The 26,059-nt window shown below is 38.5% G+C and overlaps 1 protein-coding gene across 2 annotated transcripts in view; it reads left to right on the top strand.

Moving 5' to 3' along the window:
• The window catches only part of tmem8b (transmembrane protein 8B), a 128,593-nt gene that overhangs the window by 42,189 nt on the left and 60,345 nt on the right, over positions 1-26,059 (top strand). The window contains exons 2-4 of one of the 2 annotated variants that reach the window (XM_058375203.1): positions 3,631-3,820; positions 15,961-16,168; positions 24,660-24,793. In XM_058375203.1, coding sequence (XP_058231186.1) covers positions 3,631-3,820; positions 15,961-16,168; positions 24,660-24,793 — 532 coding nt within the window. The remainder of the gene's footprint in view (positions 1-3,630; positions 3,821-15,960; positions 16,169-24,659; positions 24,794-26,059) is intronic. The other variant, XM_058375204.1, reaches the window with a different exon arrangement.

Raw genomic sequence — 26,059 nt, 5'->3', positions numbered from 1 at the left:
AGGATCAGAATTTTGGTATGAACCATGAACCATTACTATTTTATCCAGTTCAACTTAGAGGTCAGTATTTTTTCTCGTAATATTTTAATAAGGCTAGCAGCACTTTATTTATTTATTTATTTTTACTAAGGTTTTACTTTATTTTATTTTATTTTTTACTAAGTTTTATCTTTCAAATTTGTTTAAAAAGCCAGCTGGTTCTGCGTGAAACGAACATGATGGAGTTATTATCAATCCATGAAGCTAAATAACATGCTTGCATTCCTAGTAAGACATCTATTCTTGTGTCTGTGAATAGATGTGGATGTGCGTAAAAGGATTTGAAGGAACAATGACAAAGTTTGTCACATTTTCCCTCTGCATGTCTATGGTGTAAGAAAAGAATACCTACCTACAGTAACAATAGTTTACATGTAGATTCTTCCCAGTCTCCCAGTGTGAACACACTACTCGCACTAAAGGTATGCAGTATTTTAGGACCAGTGTATTTTATCTAGTAGTAAATTAGAGAGTTGAGATGACACTATTTTGTCAAAACATTTTTTTTTCTCCTTGTACAAATTAATGCATATTCTATTTTAGCAAAAAGATTAATATTTGAGTGATTATGATTAGTAAGAATGTGTGACTTTGCAAATCGAAGTTCCTCTTCTTTCCTGACGTTTATTATAAAGCCCTATATATACATATATAAACTCTCCATATTCTTGGCTTACCCATGGTCATGGACTAATGATTAAGTCTAAGAGCAAACCTAAAGTCTCTTCAGTAGGTCCGTGGAGAGCCAATCATCAGTCTTGGAATGCAATTTTCCCCATATTGTCGAGTTAATATTGCTACTAAATGATCAGGATGTCAATTTCTCCATTCTATATCTGGCAACATGAGACTGTAAGTCATTAAAAAAAGATTGCCATACATACAGCAGCTCTGCAGATATAGAACAGAAATATACTACGATATTAGTATTTATTTCCAGCAACACATTATATAGCTTTGGTGCTGGTATGCCTTGTAGGGTGAACAAGAATTCAAGGTCATGTGATCTGGCACTGAGCTGTGTAAGCATCACATCAGCGTATGTAACCATCAAACACCATGGTGTCGTCTCGCTTCTTAACTGGCAGAAGGACAAATCGGCCTGTCAGAGGGTTGCAAAGTCAGCCCACCAGTTTAACGTCTAATAGACACACAATGTTCCAGAAATTAGATTAGCCTAATGGATATTAAATGCTTGTAAATTTTTGAACTGTGTGTTCTGGCTACATGTGAATAATGTCCGGCTGATACTTGGTAAAAACATGCTCATTAAAATTCATGCTAAATTGTTGCTAGCTTGGAGTAACAGCACCACAGTGAGCGCAGCTCCAAATGCTCTCTGCCTGTGTGGATGGTTGTTCGCACTGTAATTTTGTTCACACTCTGATGCTTTTGTGCGAGGAGCCGACGTGTGGGAAGCGGCGAGGCTGTCGGAGCTAACGGATGAAAAGCCCATGCTGGTGTCATACATCTGAGAGTCCATCAGCTTAATAAAAGTGTCAGTGCGGCTGATTTGTTATGCCTGTAAATAACAGAGGGGTAACAGTAGAGAGAGAGAGGGGGGAAAAGAGAGAAAGCGGTGTAGCATTTAGAACCTCAGGTACAGCTGCAGTCCGTGTAATTGTTATATTGCCTCTCGGTTCAGTTCTTTGCCGCTGGAAGCTAGACAGATTTACTTTGACAGCTTCCTCCTGCATTGTCCTGACCTAGACCTCCATGTTTGCGCATTTGCTATAATTGCCTCATGTGCACCAGCAACAGTACGTGAAACAATTCTGTCTCTGAAGCTACAATGTAATACGTACTGAGGCCCAGAGCTACCTTCAAGCCCAAAGCAACCAGTGAAAGCAGTTAGGGTTGAACAATTGTTTTGTTTTTTGGCAAAAACTTCTATCATCCTCAGCTCATGAGGCTAACTTTGCTGGGCAAAAAGCTACACCCACCAATTAATCTCTATTTATTTGTACAATGAGCTGATGCTTTTTGGGGTGGTGACGTCCAAATGCTGCCGGAAAGGTTAAAACCAGGACTGTGTTTAAAAAGAGACTGATGTGATAGGAACTGAGAGCTGGTAAAGACTTGTTTACTCAGAGATACACAGAACAGCAAGCTAGTATAATAAGGCTTTAATGATTATACACCTGATGACTATATAGCTGTTTTTTAAGCTATAAGCTGTTTTTTGTTTCTTTTGAACTTGCTGGGGCTTTACCTTTAAAAACACATATTTCAGAATGTTTTGAGATTGTAAAACATCAGATAAAATTAATGTAAATCTATATCTCAATTTTTCAAATCAGAAATGGTGTTGATTTTCAGTAAATTATGCCAAAGATGAATCATCCAGGCTTCCTAAGGAAAAGTCAATTATTTCAGCATGATCAGGCTCAGTATTTTGGCGATTACAGTAATCTGCCAATGAAGAGACATGGTGTCAAAATGGAAGCTATTAAAAAGCTAACTTTGGCTGCTACCTTGTTAACAATTACCAACAAGATAATGTTGCTATAACCTAATGCGCTACAACATTAGCTAAATAGTTACACTGGACAGTGAGAATTTAATATCACCTTAGAGATTTTTTCAAATTTGTTTGACCACTCGGAAAGGGTCTACTTTTCCCGCAGGAATCACGGATGCTTCATTGTTGGAGTTATTTACATAAAATCTGTGTTTTTATTAAATCTGTATCTGTTTTTTTTTTAGTCACAGAGCTGTAACTTGTCACGTTATATTAAACGTTTGTAAAGGGAAATCTTACTCCTAGCAAATTTAAAACAAACAAGCAAGCAAGCACTTTATTAAAAATGTATTAAATGCACCCCAGAAAAAAATATTTAATGTGACATTATGTGATATATAATTCAAATCCTTTTTTCAGCCTTTAAGCTCCATAGATAACATAGATGCCTTGTTGAGAATGCTAAATATCAAAGTAACCATGATGAAGGAGTAGTCAACATCTAGAACAGGAGCATTTATAAAGGAACACTTCTCTTTGCCCTTGGGAGACAAATTGCAATAAATCGGGCTTGCCTGTTGAACACATGGGGAATAGAAAGTAGAAAATACCTAGGTGCCAGGGTATAAATGTTCCTCCTCACACATAACGAGAAGATTGCTAGCCATTATGGTTGCTGACAGTGGTGCCACAGGAAGGCAAGGCTCATTACAGCAGATTGCAAAATGTCATCTTGGTGTCTCTTCTCTGGCCCTGTGCTGGAGGATAAGAGCAAAATTAATTTTGCATAGAGATTGTTTTGAAGGGGAGCCAAATGGATGATGGATTTGATTAAATCACCAATAAGGAAGGGAAGTTCAATCATAGCTGATCATCATAACTGATTCCTCCAAACCTTCCATGACACAGCTGGTGAAGTGAAGATACACGTCATCTCTGAGGTTCTCAGCTGTAGTCCTGGACATCCATTACCTCATGGTCCATCATAGTGATGAGCTTATTATTACGCTCGACATAAGCTGAGTTAAATGTGCTTTGGTGGAAAGTATGGAACGCATGCAGTAAGCGAGCAGGACTGGAGTTTAGAACCTTGGATCTAATATATTCTCTCCTCATGCTTGTTTGTGCAGGTTGCCTGTTTGTGACAGATTATTTCACCCGGACACCTCGCAAGCTGAATGCCTTCCGTTCATTCGCCAGCGTGGAGCTCTTCCACTTCACCGTGCCTGATGACACAGTTGTTGCCGTCTGGAACCTCATCACATTTAAGGAGCAAGGGGGAACGTTTGGAGACAACTGTCCTGACCGCAACGTGACAGTGTGAGTCTCCAGCACCATCAGCTTTTATTCTCTTAGAGGCCATTATAGAAAACTCATTTCTGGTTTCAACAAGAAGTCAGAGGGGCCAACGTTCCTAACAAAAAATACAGCCGGCAAGAAAAAAAAGAAATTTACTTCAATAAAACCTTATATGCTGGTGTTTTTTTTTATTTTAGCTGTGCACCAAGCAAGAATAAGGTCTGGTTTATCCTTTATGTATATCTTAGGGATTACATCTGCATTTCCGTAAATGACACATCAGAGTCTGTTAGTGAAATACACAAACCTTTTTCTGTCGTTGTGATTGTTGTCATTATCTGTGACTCAAGTACTTAAACTACTTTGTATTTAAAAGACCTTTTATATAGGTTTAAAGGCTGTAAGGGAGGTTTAAAAATCTGAAACACCAATCATAATAGGTAAATGGGTTAGCATTAATACATCAGTCTAGAATATTACAGAAAGGATACGCTTTCAGACTCAACACAAGTTTGTCTAGTCTCTTATAGATTCGGTTTTATAATGGTGCTATACTGATTCCTCGATTATATTGGTATTGCATGATGTGGACACAGTTTTATTTATGTTGGTGTGAATTAAAATAATAGCAACGAGAAACAGTTACACAAAACAATTGCCAGACTTTCTCTTTTAGTTAATTGCAGGTGAATTTTATTGACACATATAGTGCTGGACTGAGATTTATCAAAAATAGTCAGTTGAGATCTGTTAGCCAGTTAGTCTGACTGGTTATTTGCTGTTCTCTCGGCGTTTATTACCTCAGCGCAAGGGCGAAATTTCTGTAACTGAGTGCAGTGTACACTAGAGATCCATAAATATTATATGGGTGATAACATTGGGAGTTTTATCCATAAATATTTTACAGTTAGATTTTCCTCAGTTCCACTTCATAACTGCTATTTTTTTTTTAATTAATCAAGGAGCCACACAAGATATTTAAGAACATAGAAAAGATTTTAAACAAATTCAGCTATTTCTTAGAAGATCTAAGATGATTTCCAGAAGATCACTGGATAATAAAATGTTTTGCTTCTTAGTGGAGAGTTAACCCGAAAAGGTTAAAAACCTGAGCTGAATTTAAAAGGAGGCATTTTATCCAGAGAAGAGACACATGACAGACTCTTTGGTTATCCAGGAATTTAAAACAGATGAACAAAGTCCAGGCTTCAAACAGAAATGCAAAGTAGTAATGTGTTAAGATCAAATTGACAGTACTGAACATCTCACACTGTACAAAGTGTTCTAGCTTGTAATTGTCTCCTTTCTTTTCTTTCACACCGTTCGAGTATGATCTGGGTGCTCCCTTTGTCGTGTTGTGCTGAAGCACAGCAGTTTAACTTAGCGCTGATCTCCTGATGCTGCATTAAAACAATTCACAGGGACATTAACAGAACATTTAAGTCTTCAAGGCTCAGCCTTCATTCTGTCATTAAACGTCCATCAAAATACACGACCTTGCTTGCGCTTACTCTTGAGTGCATTGAAGTACGTCTTTTTGGGGTTAAACACTGGCTATATTTAATGAGAAAAAGCATGTCCTTGAGCAAACATTGCAGATATGACTGCTAGCGATAACAAAGCCCATCTCAGTGGGGTGTTAGTCACGCCTTTGACAAATATTAAAGATAGAGAAAGTCTGTTTTATGGTTCAACTGCTCTTGTGTTTGTACACTTTAGTTCCTCCGGTGACCTTAAAGTCAAAACGCAGTGAATGAAAGGTTAAGGCACTTTAGAAAAAATATTCTCCATGCCATGGATGCCATAAATCTAATTTTATATGAAAACTGAAGATAAAACAAGAATATTCAATGCTTCCCATAATATACAGATGAGTGAATAAGCTCTGGTACCTTCAGGGGAAACACATATAGATAGTATAGAGCTGGGCTGTAAAAATATTTTGAACTTACTTTGTCAGAACCTTTTTATTTATCTCTTAATGTCAGACATGACTTTAGGGGAGCATAATGCAGTAATTACAGCATGCACAGGCGTGTTCCATCTTGTGTGCTAATGAAAATGATGACCTTAAGGCCTGCTCATGGATCGAATGTTTTATCTCCTCATGTAAATAGAAACAGCAGGAAATACAATGCTTAAATAATGAGCCTAATCTCAATATCTATCAAGATATTTGTCTTACAGGCTCAGTATACAGTATACTGGTTTTCGTCAGCTGTCCAGTTTCACTGACCTTGTGCCCACTCTAGCCTCAGATTTCTGTTGTGGTTTTCTGTTGCTGTGACCCATACACCTCAAAGTCTGGCAGTCTGTGCATCTATCTATCATACAGAGTTACTAGTTAAAGCACTTTGCTGAATTTTTTCTCTATGTATTTTTCTCCTTCTACTCACCCCTAACCCCCTACTCCTCCAACCAGCACCATGAGGTCCCATTACTGCTGTGATAACGTACAGGGCCAGGCACTCGTTCTGTCAATTCAGCTGTCAGAAAGCAAGCAGGGGGTGACACAATGAGATGGTAATTAAACGAGGATGCTGTTGAGTACTGGGGAGAGATAAAGCAGGGAAGATAACACTGTAGGGAAGGCGGAAATGCTCTGAGATGACTAGGGGATAGTAGAAAGCAGCCACACGCCCCCACACTGGGATCGATATCTTAGGGTCAGACTAACCATGACAACTCTAATTAGGTCCAGCACACACCCAGGAATGGTAGCAAAGCTCCTGAGGTCTTACTAGCTTTATAGCTTTGTGTTAAAGGTTGATCTGTGGTCCTAGGAAGGATAATTTATAAACTATTTATGATTTTATTACTTTAGTCATTACATGGGGGAAAAGAAAATCACAAAACACTACTGGTATTAAGGATATGAATAATCTGAAGGATCCATGCAGCATATCCAGGAGGTTTGTTATCTTGAAAACGTAGTTACAAAGGTAAAAACCACAGTTATCAGCTACTGTTATCATTAACAGTTTCAGTTATTAGATTAGTACTGAATTAGTATTACTAGCTTATTGGACTGAATCTATTTGACTGAATAGGTTCAACTTAATAAATAATATTCTCTCTTGACTTGAATGTTTTCTACTTGTGGAAAATTGTGTAAGCTTTTCGACTCTTATAAATAGACAAAACATTACTGCACACATATAAATAATGTTCATAAAAGAAATATTTGAGTCTGTGGAATTGATTTCATACTTAATGGCTTCCCTGTCTAGAAAACAATCCAGATACACAATCCAGATTCCAACCCCTTATAATCCCATCTTTATCATTCAGCTGAAGGCATGTTATTCACCGTCTCCTATAAATGATTTAATAACAGTGAAAACAATAACAAAGACATGTACAAGACTTACATGAGAAATGAAAGTCTAGAGCCACTGACTGGTTCTTGATGATATTTTGCCTTCACTGTAATTACACTGTTGGTCTGATATTTGAGAGTTTAATTCGCATCACATGGCTCACTGGAGCACCAGTCGCTCTGTGTACCTTTGCAACATGAGACAGAGAAACAAACCCTTGCCTCAATTAATGTCTCCAACTCTATCTGTATTCTGTGCTTGTTTGTTTAGACGAGAACAAGAACAGCCAGATTTATGCCATTCATTTGCATAATATCAGATTCAAAGGTTGAGCACATCAACAAACTTAATCAAGTCATAAATTGCAAGACAAGTGACAAGAGCACAAAAGCTCCTGGGGTTTCATTTTGAGCCTGTTTTCAAACTTTGGTTGTTTGGTATCTGTGACTCGGTATCTATATAGTCTAGTGTGGTTTATGCATCATTCTGTAGCTGCAGGCAAGTGTAGATGCCCTTAAATGTTTGTAATTCAGTGTGCCATTACCGGGTTGCTAAAGTGTAGTATCAACATTTCTAGGCATAAGAGGGTGAGCTGTAAGTTTGGTTTATTAAATTGGTGTTTATTAAACTCCCAGGACCTGTTGGTGGGATTAGACTTACATTCCTCACTCTCTTAACTACATATCTTTCTTATTATTTTTATTGTAATTACTAAAGAAAACGCTTTAAGCTTAACTAAATCATAAGCCTGGATTAAGAGGGTTAAAGTACAGTGCTAGAAATGCGTAATGAAGGATCAACCTTCCAGTTAAAACTGCTGTCCACACACTAACAATAACAGACTTTAAAAGGAAAAAGAGAGAGAGAGCCAGACATGGCCATCTCCTAACAAATGAACCTTTTTACCCTAAACACACCCTCTTCTCGCTCTCTCTCTGCTCTCTTTGCTTAACCTTTCAGAATGTGAGATAATGTGTTTTAGCTGCTTAGGGCTTCATGCATTTCATGAAAGTTTTATAACGCGTCGTTAACTTCATCTTAAGACAGTTCTCTAATTAATGAGCATTTCTCAAAACTCCTTTTAACTAAAAAAAAGTATTACAGAAACTCGTTTGTAAACTAACCTGACCCATTCATTATTTAGTCTTTACTTGGATCTAATGTTCAAAAAGTCTGAAGCAAGAAAAAATATTCAACCTAATCTAGTTATATAGCTGGTCTTTAATAATTAAGCTCATATGGCAATTGTTCAAATGTAGGAAGTCAGATGATGGTGATTATCCATTAGGGGAGGAAACATGGCCTGGCAAGTGGAGCCAGTGTTTGTCCCAGTGCTGTAGTGTGATCAAATATACACCCTATGGGAATTAGAAATGGTTTGCTACGTAGTGATTTCCTCTCCATGTCTATTTGCTTCAAATACACAAACATAATGTGTAACTGAAATAAGTGTGCATCCTAAGGGATCAAAATCTTCAAATATCATGGTCACGTAAGCACCTCATACACATTATACAAATGCTACCGACTCCATATTAAAAGCTTTTCTAGTTCCGCCTGTAAGAGCTTTGCATGAATTGCAAATATTCAAAATTAATATCAATTTTCCACATAATTTTTCTCATAGCTTTCCAATCTCTTGGATGTTTCCATCCATCCATTTTTTTGTACTTCTTATTCACGAGAGTCTATCCCAGGGGACTTGGGGCACAAGGCAGGGGACACTGGACGGTGTGGCAATGCATCTCAGGGAATCTCACACACAAAAAATACACACACACACATTTATACAATTTGGACAATTTAGAGATGCTAATCAGCCTATAAGACATATCTTTGGACTTTGGGAGGAAACCAGAGTATGTGGAGGAAACCTCTGAGGAACAGGGAAAATATGCAAGCTTTGCATACACACACACACACAGCAGGGACAGGAATTGTACCACTAAGCCACCATGCCCCCTAGTGCTATAATTGTTTTGTGGGAATCATTGCTAATTTGACTGTGAGACGTCCGTAAACAATCTCTCTTTTACTTTCATTTTTTATTCTCTCTGCATGACAACCTTCCACTTAGAAAATAATATAACTCTCTTACTTTCTCCTCTGTTGTCTTCCCGGCTTCCAAGTGTAATTTCTGTTTAAATAGTCTTACATCTATCATCTGCCTTTTGAAAGTACTGTTTATTGACTGTTTGCTGTCTCAGTTGCTGATCCATGTATACACGTTACCTTCAGACTTTAAATTGATTTTTGACTATTGACTTGTTCTGCTTCTCAACAAAGAAGAGTCCACAAAGAAGTAATTTGAAATTTTTTTTTTATTAAATCTCTGTTAATGTCAGCTTTTGGGAGACAAAGGCAAAACTTTTATTAGGTTGACACTAGAAAATACGATGAATTATTTTTTGCAAACTTCATCGGTCATAGTTGCTAAAAAAAACTTTTTCCGACATGACCGACAGTTGACGTTAATGCGTTGTATTATGCATAGATGCAGTGCTAATTGGTTCATAACAGACTTTGACATGACCTGCATCTGATAATGAAGCTGGGGATTTGGCACAAGTCTCAGGCCAACCAGTGGCGCACAAATCACAGAGGAAGTGACAACCAGTTGTTGTGTAAATTTAAAGAGATAAAAGCAAGACAGACTAGAAAAACAGCACCTTGGTATTTAATTAGCCCCCGGACATTGCTGAGGTTAAATTAGTTTTTTGTCTCAGGGTATTTTCAATGATTTAACTTCCACTGCAGGGTGCAGGTACACAGATAAGACTTAATATATGAACATAAGGATGAGGAGCAGCAGTGAGCCAGCTGGATCCTACAGGGGGAAGAGCTGAGTACTCTTAATATGGAGCAGGACGCGGCAGCATAAATAAGTGCTTCATCATCAGAATGCCGGGGCACAGCTGGTGTCAGCTCCACCAGGGTCCAGATAACCAGTGAAGCAAATATTTTCAGACCTATTGTAAAATACCTTATTTAACGGACACCACATCAGAAAATGCTGATTTGTCTAATTATGGATTAAAGCAAAGAGCAAAGATTTGAATCTATGATCAACAAATGTTTCTTTGGTCTTTAGTCGCTAAAAACTTTAGTCTCTAATTGGATGGGTTTTATTTATTTATTTTTTTGGGAGCTCTCATGCAATTACCAGAAAAGGAAAAGTGAAAAATGTCTGCATAATTAATCATCTAGTATAAGGATGATTTAAGGGGTCAGAAACTTTAAACATTCATATGAATGCAAAAAAGTGTGAGCATGTGTGAGTATGGCAAGGAAATAAACAAATAAATAGTTATAAAATGTGATAGAAAAATATCAGCGAAAGTGTACAAGACTGAGGAAAAGACAGGAGTCAGAGCTGGAGGTAGCCGAGCTGTTGAGGTTCTCTTTGGGAGTGACAAGGTTGGACAAGATTAGGAATGAGTATATCAGAGGGACAGCTCATTTTGGACGTTTGGGGGACGAAGTTAGGGAGGCCAGATTAAGATGGTTTGGACATGTTCAGAGGAGGGAGAGTGAGTATATTGGTAGGAGAATGTTGGACATGGAGCTGCCAGGCAGGAGGCAAAGAGGAAGGCCAAAGAGGAGGTAATAAATGAGGATATGAAGCTAATGGGTGCAAGTGTTGAGGATGCAGAAGATAGGGATAGGTGGAGAGAGATGATTCGCTGTGGCGACTTCTGAAGGGAAAAGCTGAAAGAAGAAGAAGAAGATATAAAATGTGACATAACATGGTCAGAAAATGTCACAAGTTTAGACAAACATAATGTCTTTAACAGCACCCAAACAATTGTTCAATTCATGTCTTTATTGAACACATTCTATTAAACATTCAATTAGCTGTTGGATCCTCCTTCGGCAGCAATAACCTCATCCAAGCTGCACAACATTCAGAAGGAATTTTTCGCTCTTCCTTGCAGAGCTGCTTTATCCCAGCCATGTTCTTAGGTTATCTACATGAACAGCTCTCTTGAGGTCATTCCACAACATCTCTGAGGGGATAAAGACTGGGCTCTGACTGAGACACTTTGTAGTAAATTTACTACAGTGATTGAGATCATTGTCCTGCTGCATCACCCAACTTATCCTGAGCTTCAGCTGATGCACAACCACGCTGTAGAATATATTTGAAACATATTTTTTTCCCTTGATGATGGAATGTGGTCCAGGCCCTGAAGCAGTAAAGCAAATCTTGATCATCAGCTTTCTCCACCAGACCTAAACACTGATTTTCATATTGGTATGCAGTGCCCTTTTTATGCCAAAATGTAGTGTTGTGTGTTCTTCCCAAACAACTCAACCTTAATTTTATCAGTCCACAAAATATTTTTCCAGTAGCATTCTCGAGTGTCAAGGTGGTCTTTTGTGGCAAACTTCAGGTGCTCAGCAGTGTTTATCTGGAAAGCAGCAGCTTTCTTTGTTCTGTTCTGCCATGGACAGCATGCCTGTGCAATGTTTCCAATGTTCCCCAAGTGAACAGACATAATTCCAATGATTTCTTAAAATATATTGCAGTCCCTCTTTTTTTTTTTTTTTTTTTTACCTCATCAAGAGGTCTCTGGTGTCTCCTTTTTGGCAGGACAGGCATTTCTTGAGAAAGTAGCCAGCGTACTAAATGTGTCCATTTATAGACAATTTGTCAACCAGTGGACAGATGAATATCTTTGAGATGACTTAACCCATTCCAGCTTTATGCAAATCAACAATTTTTGACCGCAGAACTTTTGAAATCTTTTTTTTTTGAGAGGCATGGCTCCCATCTTGTCTTTTGAATTAGATACCAGTTTTGCCTGCTTGTAATCCTAATTAGCTTTTGTTGATGTTATTAGCCTCGGGTAACAAACACTTTTTCCAAGCCACACGATAAATATTTAAATGATGTATTCAATACGAACAATAACAGTATCATGAAGAACAGTGGTCACTCAAGTGGTTAAGGCTCTGGGTCGTTGACCGGAAGATTGGGGTTCAAGCCCCAGCACCACCAAGCTCCCGGGGCCCTTGAGCAAGGCCCCCAACCCACCCTGCTCCAGGGGTTCAGTATCATGGTTGACCCTGACCCCAACCCCCAAGGATAGGATATGTGAAGAAAGAATTTCACTGTACAGTAATGTATATGTGACAAATGAAGACAATTTAACTTACATAAACAATGCAATAACTTGTGTTAATAGTTACTGACTGATTAAATAAAGATTCAACTAGATATTAAAGACAATTCTATTCATAATTGCAGGTAATTCCACACATATATTTATATATACTTTAGGAATTATCTTGCTAATTTTAAGATGATTAGTCAATTTAAAGATAATTAAGTAGAAGACCTAATACCTACTCCTCAAGTATATTCATTTACACACGCAGCCATTATCCTGGATGCACCATTGAGGCTGTGATAAATCACACTCTGGGTGTTAAATTAATAATTTTGCATTAACACCGCCTTATATTTTGCAAGTGGAAACACCCCAAACTGTAAATAGCACAATGTGTTTTTTTCTTTTTACCTACAGAATCCTTCAGTACATCATGGACTCAGTTCATCGTTTTGCAGATTAGTGCTTCGGAGTGATTAATTATCTTTTAAGTCAAGTTTTCATTCATGCTTTTATTAACATTTATAGTCCTTCCCAAAAGTATTGGAATGAAATTAGGAACTGATATTTACATGTTGAACAACTTAGAACATGGCACCTTCTGTTTAGACCCACCCATTTTTCAAGTGATCAAAAATATCGGAACACGACTTACGTGTGTCTCTTGTTGCCCAGGTTTGTCTTGTTTGATTGATTTTCTTTTAAAAATAATGAATAGCTCTGAATGTCCACCTTTCTTTGAGTACTAGGTTTCACCTGTGAAGGCTACATTTATTGTTAAAAAAGAATAAACCAACATGAAGAGAGAGCTGTAAAAGGGAGAAAAGCCCATTTTGAAGCTGAAAAAGAGGAAAAATCAATCAGAGCCATTGCACAGGCATTGGGTATAGCCAATACCATTGGGTATATCAAGAAAGAAATCTCTGGTGGACTAACAGCCAGACATTAAACACGTCAGCCAATGAAAACAACAGCAGTCAATGACAGAAACATTGAGAGAGCTGTGATGAAAATGCAACAATCATTGACATCACCAACAACAGCCACAGGGCAGGGATGGAGGTATCACAAATCACCATTTGAAGTAGACTTTGAGGGCAGATATATACAGAGGCCATACCACAAGATGTAAACCACCTTGTAAACAACCATCAGCAGTAAGAGTCTGAAAGCCAGATTGGTATTCACAAAGCCACAAAAGTTTGGATCCAAGCTTCTACCAAAGCTATAAAAAGTGTGGAGAATGGATCCTAAATAAACAAGCTCATGAATCAAGCATGGTGGAGGTCGTGTCATGGCTTAGGTTTGCAAGGCTGCATCTGGAACAGACTCACTAATCTTTATTGATGATGTAAGTCATGATGGTAGCAGCAGAATGAATCCGGAAGTTTAGAGAAACATTTACAAGGAAATGGATCCAATCTAATTCAAAGGGACTTCATCATGCAGCAAGTTAATGACCCTAAACACACTGTTAACATGTCCATGGTGTTCCTGGGTGATGTTGTCTGTGAAGTTCTTAGCTGGCTAGACTGCAAGCAAACAAATACGAAGTGTTATTTACTTTAATTTACTTTATGTCTATCTGTTCCTATAATTTTGCTCACTTAAATATTTGGTCTGTCTCCAAAGGTGTTGTTTAACACATGTCGATGTAAATATCAGGAAATGAAAGCTGATCTGTCGGGTCATATTCATATTTTAATCTTGTATCTCTGGCCCATTTTAATAGGGCTGCACAATTAGATGGAACACTGGAAGGATGTTTACTTCAAACACTGTGTGATTTGGTGTTTAGGTGGTTATAGTAATTTGAGTCTTTTGAAAAATAAATATTTGACGCTAACATTACACCGGTGGTCCTCAGAGTTTATATGCAATTATGATCCTTGTTCGTTTTAATGTAACTGAATTATTTCAGTGTGCAATTCTGGGAGCTGCTTTTTACCCACTTTTGTGAGATGACAGTTTCACAATGGGCCTCAAATCAGATTTGGCTTCAGTGAGTTTTAACATTTCTGATTTTTTAAAATTATTTTAATGGACTCCACAATGGATAATGTGTATAGCGTGTCCAAAATTATGCATGGTTCAATTTTCTCATTAAAATACACATTGTAGCATGAGATACATAATGGACTAAAAATCTGAAGTAATCAGGCTCATTTCATTTTACAATGCACTCCTCTACAATGCACGAAAACCTGACTTCTTTTAGAGGTTTCAACTTTTTTTTTTTTCAACTGAGACTGAGTATCCTGAATTTCAATCTCTTAATTATCATGTATCACAATCACGCTGAAAATAAGATGGGTTTTGTATGACTACGGTAAACTTGCACAGTCCACATTGTCCTGTTCAGTCATAGTCTTTTTGACTCAGGGACAAAAATAAACCTGTACACCACAAGGACAAAAGCCTCTCTGCACTGACATGCTCCAGACATACGAGCTCCTCGGGTGCACAGGGGAGACAGAGGAGGGTGGTATGATTTTTCGAACAACCCTACAGTTGCAGTTTGAGTTATTATCTGCCAAAGACTCTAGACAATGAGATCTGAGCACTATACCGCTCTAGGATGGTGTCTGGGGGGGGAGAACCCCCACCCCCTCCACCACCACCACATCTACAGTGGTCCTGTTGAAGAAGATACGCTTAAGGATATCATTACAATCTGCTGCTGCATTTGCACATGGACTTGTATTGTTAAATATTAATGGAGCTGAGACACACACTACAGAGCACAGAGCTACTCACTGAGAGCAAGATACACACAAAGATAATAAGTGTTCATTTCTATTACACTGTGTTCACACACACACACACACACACACAGTTTATCTTAAGTCTGCACACATTACTACTTCATTCAGTCTGCTACATAGAATAAAAATAAAAAAAAAGGAGAGTGAGAAAGCAATTGTCAGCTGTTATTGTGATTCCTATTCACAAGAGTATTTTGCATTTGAAGTCTGTCAGGATTCCAATTGACATACTACAGGATCCCAGCTCACTGGGCCAAGCGAAAGAAATCACGGAAGGTGAAGGCTTTCATGTCATATGATCCGTGGCAGATTCCGGCTGTCAGACCTCTTTTTAATCTTGAATGGCAGCGCTGAAGGAGAAAGGCACCGTTTTAGCCCTCTGTCTCTCACATAAAAAAAAATAAATAACAAAAGACTTTCGAAAACATGTAAGCATTCCACTCATTGATCTGCAGCATTTTTCACCACTTTAGCTAAGATTACAGCATAGCAAAAGCATTGTTCCGCTCGAATACCCGCCAAATTCCGGATCGTTCCTCCAAAACATTTAAAAGTAGCTCAATGGTGGAATATTTATTTTACACTTCAGTTTAGTTCATGCATAATTTAGTATTAGTCGCAGTGCTTTGTTTAACTTCCTGTAAAAGAGAGGGAAATTGGAGCGTAGTTTGAATTCTATTTGACGTCCTTTTTGCATCTCTCTCTCTCTCTCTCTTTCTCTCCCACACACTCACACACACACACACACACACACAGTGTTGCTTGTTCACCCAAATCTAATTAAATGTGCTGAGCTTATTGCTTGTTTGATTTATGAAAACAGTAATAAGACGAGCACAGCTATAATGTTTGTCAATCAGAACTTTAGATAGAACTAAAGAGCGATGACTTATAACACATATTCTTCCTCTCTTCCTGTCAATGCTTCTCTGTATATTGAATGTATCTTTTCTGGTTGGCAGGTACTTCAGGTCGGGAGCCCCGCCGGTCATCAACCCCTTGAACACCCGCTTTCCGAAGGACACCATCGTCCCAGGGTCCTTTGCTGTCACACTGACATGGACGCTACCCAACCGTACTACTGGGGTGTTCAATGTTACCAGCCCTCTCCCTGGAGACTGGTTCTTGGCTGCACATCTGCCGAAGGATGAAGGGAAAATCTCTGTCAAGGTGAGAGCAGACTGTGAGCTCATTATAAAGCATTTTATGCAAATGATATTGATTCTGGTGGAAGCCTTTGGTTCATAATGCTAAATCAAACATTCAGACCTCTTGGATAATAGCTGTCGTCCTGTTAGCTAGCCATGGAAAATTAAGAGCAAATGTGTTATCCTTGTCGGTCATGAATTATTACTAATGCGCTCAGGTGCAAAATGTGTGTAGTTATTAGAATCGATTTTCTCTGTTGGAAAGACAGAATAAAAAAACAGACTGTTCTTGTATTCATATACATGCAAGTTTTATGAACTAAATGTCTTTAATAAACTTTTATACATAAATGTGTAGTCTGTGTACATTAAGGATGCAAAAATAAATAGGAATACACACTCGAAATAAATGGTTACAGTGTTCAATTGTATAATTAGGTTTCTGCACAGGGCAACTGGTTGAAAGTGAACTGGAACTGGTTTGCGAAACAAGGTTGTGTTAACAGCAGGCACAAATGAGAGGTCAGACTTGAAGCTCATAAGAATGAAGCTCATGAAGAGAAACCTTGACCACACATTTTAATAGGTGATGCATTTATATTGTTCATTAATTTATCCTTAGTATTGCTTAGTGGCCAGAGTTTATCCATCCATTTTCTCTACCACTTTTCCTGGACCTGGACAATTTAGGACTTTAGTCTGTACTACAGATTTAGGGGTTTTAGTCTGCACTATGGACAATTTAGAGATGCCAATCAGCCTATAATGTAGGTCTTTGAACTGGGGAAGGAAACCAGAGTACACAGAGGAAGCACAGGGAGAACATGCAAGCTCTGTGCATACAGGACAGAGGTGGGAATTAAACCCCCAAACATGTTAACCAATAAGCTGCCCTCCCTTCCTCCTGTGCTCAGAGTCATGGTGTAATTTAGGCTACTAATTTGTACATATTTTGTGTAAAAGGGCCACTGAAATTCATTAGAATATATTACACCCAGGTACAAACCAATATAATATCTGCAAACTCAGGATGAACACAAGTCTAGTTGAGAGTAATGATTGTGTTTTTTTCTTCCAGTGTTTTCCAGTTTCTTGGGGTCAGAGCAGTAGAGTTAAAACACAAAAGGATTCAGATCCAAATATAGCCATTTAATGCACTAAACAGATGTTTATGTTACACACATACTTGACAAAGCACATACGTAGTGTTGTAGGAGTCATTACAAGCACTTTCAAGCCTTTCATTCCTAGCAAAATGTTACCTCCAAATTAAAGCAGTTGCATCCATGTCTCAATTTTTCCTCTGGACAAAAACAGCCAATGTGTTGACTTTCCCGGAACAATAATCAGGGTTATAGTCAGGGTCAATCATGCATCATGGGAAATGCTGAAATTATTCGGTGTCAGCAGCGGCTAAATTGGGATCTAATAATGGCTTTCTGCAAGTTAAAACAAATGTACAGCAGGCTGTGAAAGTGAAATAGGAAAAAGAGAAGCAGCAAATGGAGCACATTTAAAGGAGTCATGTTCATACACTAGCATTCTGAATAGTCGTACACAAATTAGTGCATGTTGTGCACTTATGACCACCATTATCTGGCTCATAATGGATATAAAACTAATGGTGTTGCTGCATATAAACATTTTAAATCAAATGTGTTTTTTATTGTTTGTTGACACAATTTCTTTACTGTGCAATAAGAGTGCATCTAGATACAGGCTTAACGATGTGCAGAAAACACGCACAATCAATAACGAGGAATAGCGCAGCTATATCGGCTAGTTAGCGTCGTCTTCGCACATAATATAAACGCTTTCTCACACCTAATGAATGGTTGGAGGAAAATTGCTTGTTGTCAAACTCTATCTGGTAAAAAATCATCCTCTTATGATCTACCAATCTATATAAATCCAGGATTCTCAAAGAGCTGAGTTAATACGCGGAGTCTTTTCTTTTCTTTTTTTTTTCTCTATCCCTCCACCGCATTTATAATTAGCTGCTTATAGTGTGGTTCATCTCTGCATCATATACCTACAGGAGGTTAGGATATTTCTCTCAGTTGTAGCGAGTAACAACAGTTTTATGCTGTGTGTCGAGATGACTTATTAGTCTGAAAATAGAAAGGTTTCTGTAATATTTCCGAGCAATACTTTGGAAATATTATACCGGGAAATGGACTATATTGCCATATGACTTTGATCAATGGCAAACTCGAAATAAAATTTGATGCAACATGGATTCAATATATCAGACATTTATGGACAACTCAACAAGGAAAATATGGTAATTCCACCCATCTCTGAATGATATCTCTGTTGCCTTTACAGCATTTTGTATATATATATATATAGTTTAACCAAATACTAATATAGATATGAATAGGAGATGCATTATTCATTACTTTTTAAATTTTTTTTCTATATTTAAACTCACCAGAAAGGTTTACACTGCATCTGATTATGTCTAAAGGTGTGTGTCCCTAGGAAAACACAGCAAGTCATGTGAGTGAGTGGGAGGTTTTTTAATTTCATGCCAGTATAAGTAAGTGGACAGATATGAAATTCATGAGCTGGGCGATGCGTTCATATGGTTCCTTCATTCATCATTAGTGACTGCCTGGCTAGCGATGCAATTCTTTACACAAGGCTACTAGTTTGTCCAACTTTGTGAAATAGAACTTGCTAAATTAACATTAAAGTATATCTCAGACAGGTTCCTAAGAAAATAATAACTGCATGAGTGGAATTAAAAAAAAAAAAAAAAGGAAATTGGCTCATGCACGCTCGTTTCCATGTGAGCCAGAATTCACAGAGTGTGCTGAGAGTGCTGGTATCTCTCACTTTATTTTTTTGGCCAGTATTTTCTGGGTGCTTAGTGGTATAGATTTTCAGCCTATTTTGGGTTTAAATTCTAATATGAGCTGTATACTGACATTTGGAGCACTATCCAGATCCAGATCCAGATAGTGGCATTGCATTGCAGCCCTAATATAAAAAAAAGTTATTTTCCAGACAGGAAGAATAATATTAATACCTGTAGAAGAAACTCATATGGAACACAGTGGACTCAGTAGAAGGACAAATCTTTTTTATCAGCTACTGTGCAGCAACAACAACTCAGAGTCAGTTACAGAGACTGGTCATTTTTCTCCCAACGTTGGACAAAGTCATCAAGAGGTTTGACACGGTCAGAGAGACCCAGCTGTCCTGTAAACAGTAAACAACAGCTGTCTCATAAACATAAAAGCCAGCTTGTGAGTCAACATGTGAGCTGTCCGACTGAACCAGTTAGACATTATGAGGTGTAATACTGTCTCTACTGTCTGTTAGAATCAGTACTGAAATCTAGCCTAGGGATTCATGTGGGATAAGATTAAAGTCATTATTTGCATCTTGTTAAGGAAAAATTGGTCATTAAATTTCTCTAGCATCTGTGTGACTAGAGTGATTGTGATAAACAGCAGGAGTCATCACCTGCTGGACTGGGGTCTGGATCTGGTTCCAGCAAAGTATTTCAGTGGATCTGACCACACGCTTAAAAATAATTAGCCACATGTTAAAAAAAAAATGATGTTGTTGGTCTTTTTTTGTGAATGATACCAGCTTCTGTTGTGGATCCTCTGTTGCAGTGTATCCAGTGGATATCTTATGCATTTATGCAAATGATTTAGCTATACGAGACAGTGGTGAGACCGGCCATGTTGTATGGTTTAGAGGCAGTGTCACTGAGGAAGAGACAGGAGTCAGAGCTGGAGGTAGCAGAGCTGAAGATGTTGAGGTTAGGGAGTGACAAGGTTGGACAGGATTAGGAACAAGTACATCAGAGGGACAGCTCATGTTGTGGGACAAAGTTAGGGAGGACAGATTAAGATGCTTTGGACATGTTCAGAGGAGGGAGAGTGAGTATATTGGTAGGAGAATGTAGGATGTGGAGCTGCCAGGCAGGAGGCAAAGAGGAAGGCCAAAGAGGAGGTAATAAATGAGGATATGAAGCTAATGGGTGCAAGTGTTGAGGATGCAGAAGATAGGTGGAGAGAGATGATTTGCTGTGGCGACCCCTGAAGGGAAAGAAGAAGAAGATTTAGCCAAAGGTGGCTAATTTATAGGAGAATAGTTTTGAAAGATTTTCACAGATTTGATGTTAAAAACGGCATCTGTGTTATTCTTCACTTCAAATCAATAACTTATCTTTTCCCTGGCACCAAAAGTGGTAATGTGAATGCAAAACATGGCCATTTAAAATAGTTTTATTTATACACACAAACTAGTGACAAATGGTTAAGCATTAAAAGCCAACTGTTGTCGCAGTTCAGTCGTATTAGTAGCATCTGGGGTTTTGTAAGCGAGGAATTTAATGTAGCTGGAACTTCACAGATTTCCTACACTGTGGTAAATTTTCAATGCTTAGTATGCATGAAGGACAGAAGACCATTTCTGCTAGCTCCATGTTTGTGTCTAATCAGTGGGCACCTCTGTGATGTAAGCTCTAAGAAGTCAAAGTGGCTCAGTTCACCGGACCATCTCTGCTAACTGGAGCCACTATTACGGATCAGCAGTGACCAAAAGCTCAGTGCAATGACAGTTTGTCTCCAGCTAACCACACTCTCTTCCTGAATCAATGAGGTAATTGGGAGCTGTCAAGAGCCTGGAGATATGATTTCGCCCAGTACACCAAGGTTTGATTTAGGCAGTGGCCACACAAGAGGAGGAAATCTGTCAATTTAGTGCTGGTTTGTCTCTCTGTAGCATTTTCAATCAGCTGCTGTTGGCAGGAAAGTTATTCATGACACTCATTCTCACTGGTCTGCTGTGCATTATTAAGCCCAGTCAGAGATTTGCTGAAGCGAAGACCACACTAGAGAATGGTGAAAATGGTGAGAATGGTGTGAGGTCTAGCTTAAATCTCTAGTTCCCCAGAGCATTGGCCTTGTATGGTTCAAAACACACTCTAATTGTGTTTCCAGGTGAGGAGGCAGTGGGGAAGCCATTTAGTCTACTCAGGTTGCGTGGCAACAAAATTTAATAGGGTGGCACTTAGACTAAAAAACTGCTAGACGGTAAGATGATCTGAGTCAGAGCTTCTGTTCAAGCTGTGCAGTTTTTTTTTTTTTTACATTGCTTACCTAACTAATGCAAAGTGAGATGTTTTTGGCAACAAGGAAGACTTTTCAAGCATATCCATGTCATGACAGGAGCTGGAGATGAGCAAAACACAAGGAAAGAGGAAAGACATCTGAGTCTGTGGCACTTGTTGCATGCAGAGAGACTGTATGAGATTTGAAGTATATTTGCATGTCACATGATTAAATAAAGCTTTTGTAAGGATGCCAAACCGATTCAGTTACACAATGCGGAAATGATGCAGTGGAATCATAGAGATGTTGGGAGTTAGCAGTGTGGAGGGTTTAAGGCAAAGCTATGTTTCTTCCTCCTCCCTTTTTCAGCACCAGCTGTGCTTTATGTCTGCAGCCATGCACAAACAACAGATGGGGCTCCTTCTCCAGTTTGTTATTTAATGGTGGAGGTGGATTTCACTTCTCTTTCCATCCTTATTATCCTGCCTTCATCACCATTCTACCATTTCAAGCCGACGGCAGATCTGGCTCCGTGTGCTTTGTAGGGAGTTGATCAGAAATCAGCCACCGCAGTAGGAAAAATGAGCCGAAGAGAGAGAAAGATAATATCTAAATAACGCTTTGTAAAAGAATGCAAATGAATCATTAAGATATTGCTAATAAATCAAGCATCAAGGTCAAAAGAACATTGGCATGCCCTGATATAATCAAGCTAACCGTGTTTTCTCTGCATGTCCAGATTTAAGGTCTGAGATATCACATAGCAGAGAGAAAGCACCCAGTGAGACAATTTTAGAGCTGGTGGCTGGAAGGATAAGTGATTGCTAGATAGATTGTAACAAAATGAATGAGCACACTAATCAAGCTGAGAGCGAATTAGACCATGATGATACACAAGAGATAATGAACAATGCATGACTCCACAAATGGCTGGTGGAATGACACCTGTCCAATAGCGCTCATCCACAAATTAGGCCATAATAAAATGAGAATGTGCTTCATGACCATTAGCACAAAAAAAACTGAGCGTGTCCAGAATAAATAAATTAACAGTGGAGTTCCTAATGAGATACTATATAGTAAAGTATATGAAAACATACAGTATATGCATATTAATACTGACTTCTAAACACAAATAATTCTATCTATCTATCTATCTATCTATCTATCTATCTATCTATCTATCTATCTATCTATCTATCTATCTATCTATCTATCTATCTATCTATCTACCTGTTTACCTTTTATCTTGCTCAGGGTTCTGTTGGATTCAGATCCTACACTGGGCATGAGGTGGCTGCCAGTCCATCACTGTGCCATATGCGCACACACTCATTCATACCTAGGGGCATTTCAGCATAGCCAACCCACCTAGGACTTTCTCTACAAACAAAATTCTTGATCTCTGAATATATAACAAAATAATTTTCTAGCCAATTTGTATGTTAAATAATTAATGATTATTAGAAGATTAATTAAACAGTAATCACTGAGATGATAAAATCATTACACAATTCATAGCACATCACTATAAGACTATTAGTTCTTTCCTTCCTCCTACTTCATTCTTGGTCATTTGTCATACTAGTGCGTCAGTGTAAGGAGTAGTTCAGGTAGTTTTCAGTCTCAGGGTTATTGTTTTGCTGCATTGAGCTGACAGGTACGGCGATAAATCAGCCACTTGTTCTCTACCGTATGTAGTAATAACATGGCTGACTGACCTCAGAGGGAAAGCGTCACTGATTTGCACTATGTCTCTGTCAGGACTGTCTCAAGTATACGAGAATCCCCTCATCACCAGAGCTGGAAAGTACAGTTAGCCATGAAATAATATATGCTTCGTCAAAGTGCCCTCTGAACTGTAACAGCAGAAGTCAATAGAAAAATACAAGGTGTGACACAGAAGCCTTTTTTGCAGTAGGAACTCCAGCATTCTCACCTGTGAGGTTGGGGTGATCGTGTATAAGAGATACATTGAGGGAATTTCCGTACTCAGCATGGAAAATCTACCAGAATGGAAGGAGATGGGGAAGGATGAAGAAAAGGAGGAGGGGTGGTAGTTGGTCACAGTTTGACAATGATTAATGTCTTTGAGGACAGGGCTACCTGCTACTGAGAGAGGCCAGAGGGTGAATGATGAAATGCTGCATTGTAATTTGGCAGCATGTACCATAATAAATAATACAAGCTCCGACGGAACACCCCCCTCACTTTTTTCTCCCACCTTTCTCTCTCTCTCTCTCTTTCTCTCTCTCTCACCTCGTTCCCTTGTGCAATCTCCATGTGAAAATTTTGTCCTTGCGAATCTATACAGCACATCTGTTCTTTAATTTGAGCCTATGTGACTTTTGGATGCTGCTGAAATTCTTTGTTTTTCTTGCAATCTTTGGAGTTCAGCTGTGATTCTCTTGCCAGTGGCGTCTACAAAAGCAAACAGCAGCTGAGAATCGTGCAACATGGTTATACAACTGGGATTTTACATCAGCATACATAGGAACTAGGGCATCTATTGATTTCATCTGTAGGCCTATTTGGTTTGGGCCCAAAACATTTTACGTCTCGACAGGATACTGTACTGTATGCTAGATTTAAATGTTGCCTCGCATTCCCACTGGCTGCATTTTTTTTTTTTTTTTTTTTCTAGACTCAAGTCTAGATTGGTCTCTAGTGGGTTGGTTGCTTGGCAGTGTCTGAATAGTGTGATACGGCCACACACACTGCATAGCCAATTGCAGAACATATGCAAAACAACCCATTTAACAGCAAATCTATGTGGACGAAACCCCTGACACAGTTCTATCTATCCTCTCTCACATTCTTATTGGTTGTCACATCGCTTTGTTCTTACTTGCATAAACTCTGAATAACCTTTCCGGGTTGCTTGATTCCTACTTCACAGAATTACCAGTTGCCAACTCTCATGGAAAATGTCATTGTCTTGTTGGTGCCGGTATAAGCACATGGCTATTTGACTAATTAGACTAAAATCCTTCTTTATTTTTTTCTCATTGTGAGCAGATCTTGCCAATTCCTGCTATAATGGTTATAATGCTTCAACGGAAAACAGGCAATCCTTCTAGATGCTTCCATTACACAAAAATGGATGAATAACTCATTACTTTGTTGTATAACAGCTCAAATGTCGAGGATTCAATGTTCTTGCAAAGTAACTAGCGCATGTGTCAGTTGATGCTAGCCGTGTGTTTGATCTGTTTCTGCCATGTGAAGTGTGAACTGCGAAGCAGCATGCAACGCAAAGGTGTTGTCACACAACAGAGTGATAGCTGACAGTTATGGAACATGATGGTGCCTCTAGTTAAGACAGTAACTCGGTCTCAGTAGGTCCTGATGTTTGCTTTTATCTCATTTCACAGCCGAGCACAGGCACAAGTGATCAGGACAGCTTACTTATGGTTTTTTTTCCCTCTTCCTCTTTAGGGTCTTCATGAAGAGTGTCAGTACCTCTTCCAGCCTCAGCTCATAGTCCAGAGGCTTATCGGGATTTCCGTGCTCTACCCTGGCTACTTCATAGACCAGATGATTCCAGGTCACAACAGATCTGTTCTCTACAAGTGAGTGGACATTTTAATATTGCACACCATCACAGGGAGTCTAAATAAACAGACAGATGAGCACATATACAAATGCAGATAGATGAGTACACACAAGCATGCAAATATACTCAGGCAGCAGCCCAGCTAGGAATGAGCGATTGGTCCCCGATATGATGATGCTGAAGGCTCATTTTTTTTTTGCAGGTAGTCTCCACAATCATGAGTCTGATATCTATTTTAGGTTCCAGTGCTTCAATGAGGCTGATAAGGACGCTTCTGCCATTTGCAGCACTGCTCAGCATACTAACAGCAGGATGTCTGTACCACACGCACACACACACACTCTCTTCATCATTCTGTGCACATCTTTTTCTGTTCTCTTTCATGGGCCTCCATCATTATTATGTTCAAATATTAATTAGTGTCTCAAATAGCAAGCAGCACTTTCTTAAAATAGAAATGAAAGCATCTAAGAGACATAGGTGTGAAATCAGAGCAGTGCATAACCTCGAAAAATAAAGAGTGTGAAACTTTGAACACTTCAATTCAATTTACAACACCAAAACACATGAAGGGTTAGTGTTTATACCTTTTTCCTGTGCAGGAAATTCAACAAAATAGAAATATCACCATATTGCCTTTGTTTTTGTAATTGGTGTTCATGATATCTGGTTGTTGTTGTTTTTTTCACCTTCAAAACATGCAATAAAATAGTTTTGATATAGAGAACATAAATCATATTTTAATAACATTCCTTGGTTTTGAAAGCACTGATTATTATTTGGAGGTTTCAGTCTATAAAACGATAAATGGACTAAAAGTAGAGTCCAGGATTTTTATGTCAGAATATTTTTGGTGAGCTTCTCCTCACATTCTGGCAGCTGTCAATAAAATATCTGCTTAGAGGAAACCTTCAGCCTCTGTAGTGCCCTAGATTCTGAAAACAGGAAAAAAAAATACATGCAGACACCTAATATTTAATCAGTCAGGACAAAGAGGCAGCTCTAGGACCACACTGGCATTATTTTGTGCTGTATATAGCCTTATAAACAAATGTGTTCACAAGCATGGCATATTTAATTACTAGCACTCAAATTCTCATTATTTTAAACGATTTATTCATACAGAAACAAATAATTATTTTATTTATTTAATTCACCATAGATAACCCTGAAATCAAAATTCTATTATATGCCACAATTATAAATAAAAAAAAAGGGGGGGGGGATGCAGCCTTTTCCAAATAGTTTGTCTAAATATGAGCATTGAATCAAGATCATGTCA

The sequence above is a fragment of the Hemibagrus wyckioides genome, linkage group LG22 (genome assembly GCF_019097595.1).
Source record: "Hemibagrus wyckioides isolate EC202008001 linkage group LG22, SWU_Hwy_1.0, whole genome shotgun sequence".
NCBI lineage: Eukaryota > Metazoa > Chordata > Actinopteri > Siluriformes > Bagridae > Hemibagrus > Hemibagrus wyckioides.
The sequence above is the reverse complement of the archived record's forward strand: the minus strand, read 5'-3'. Positions and strand labels throughout refer to the sequence as shown.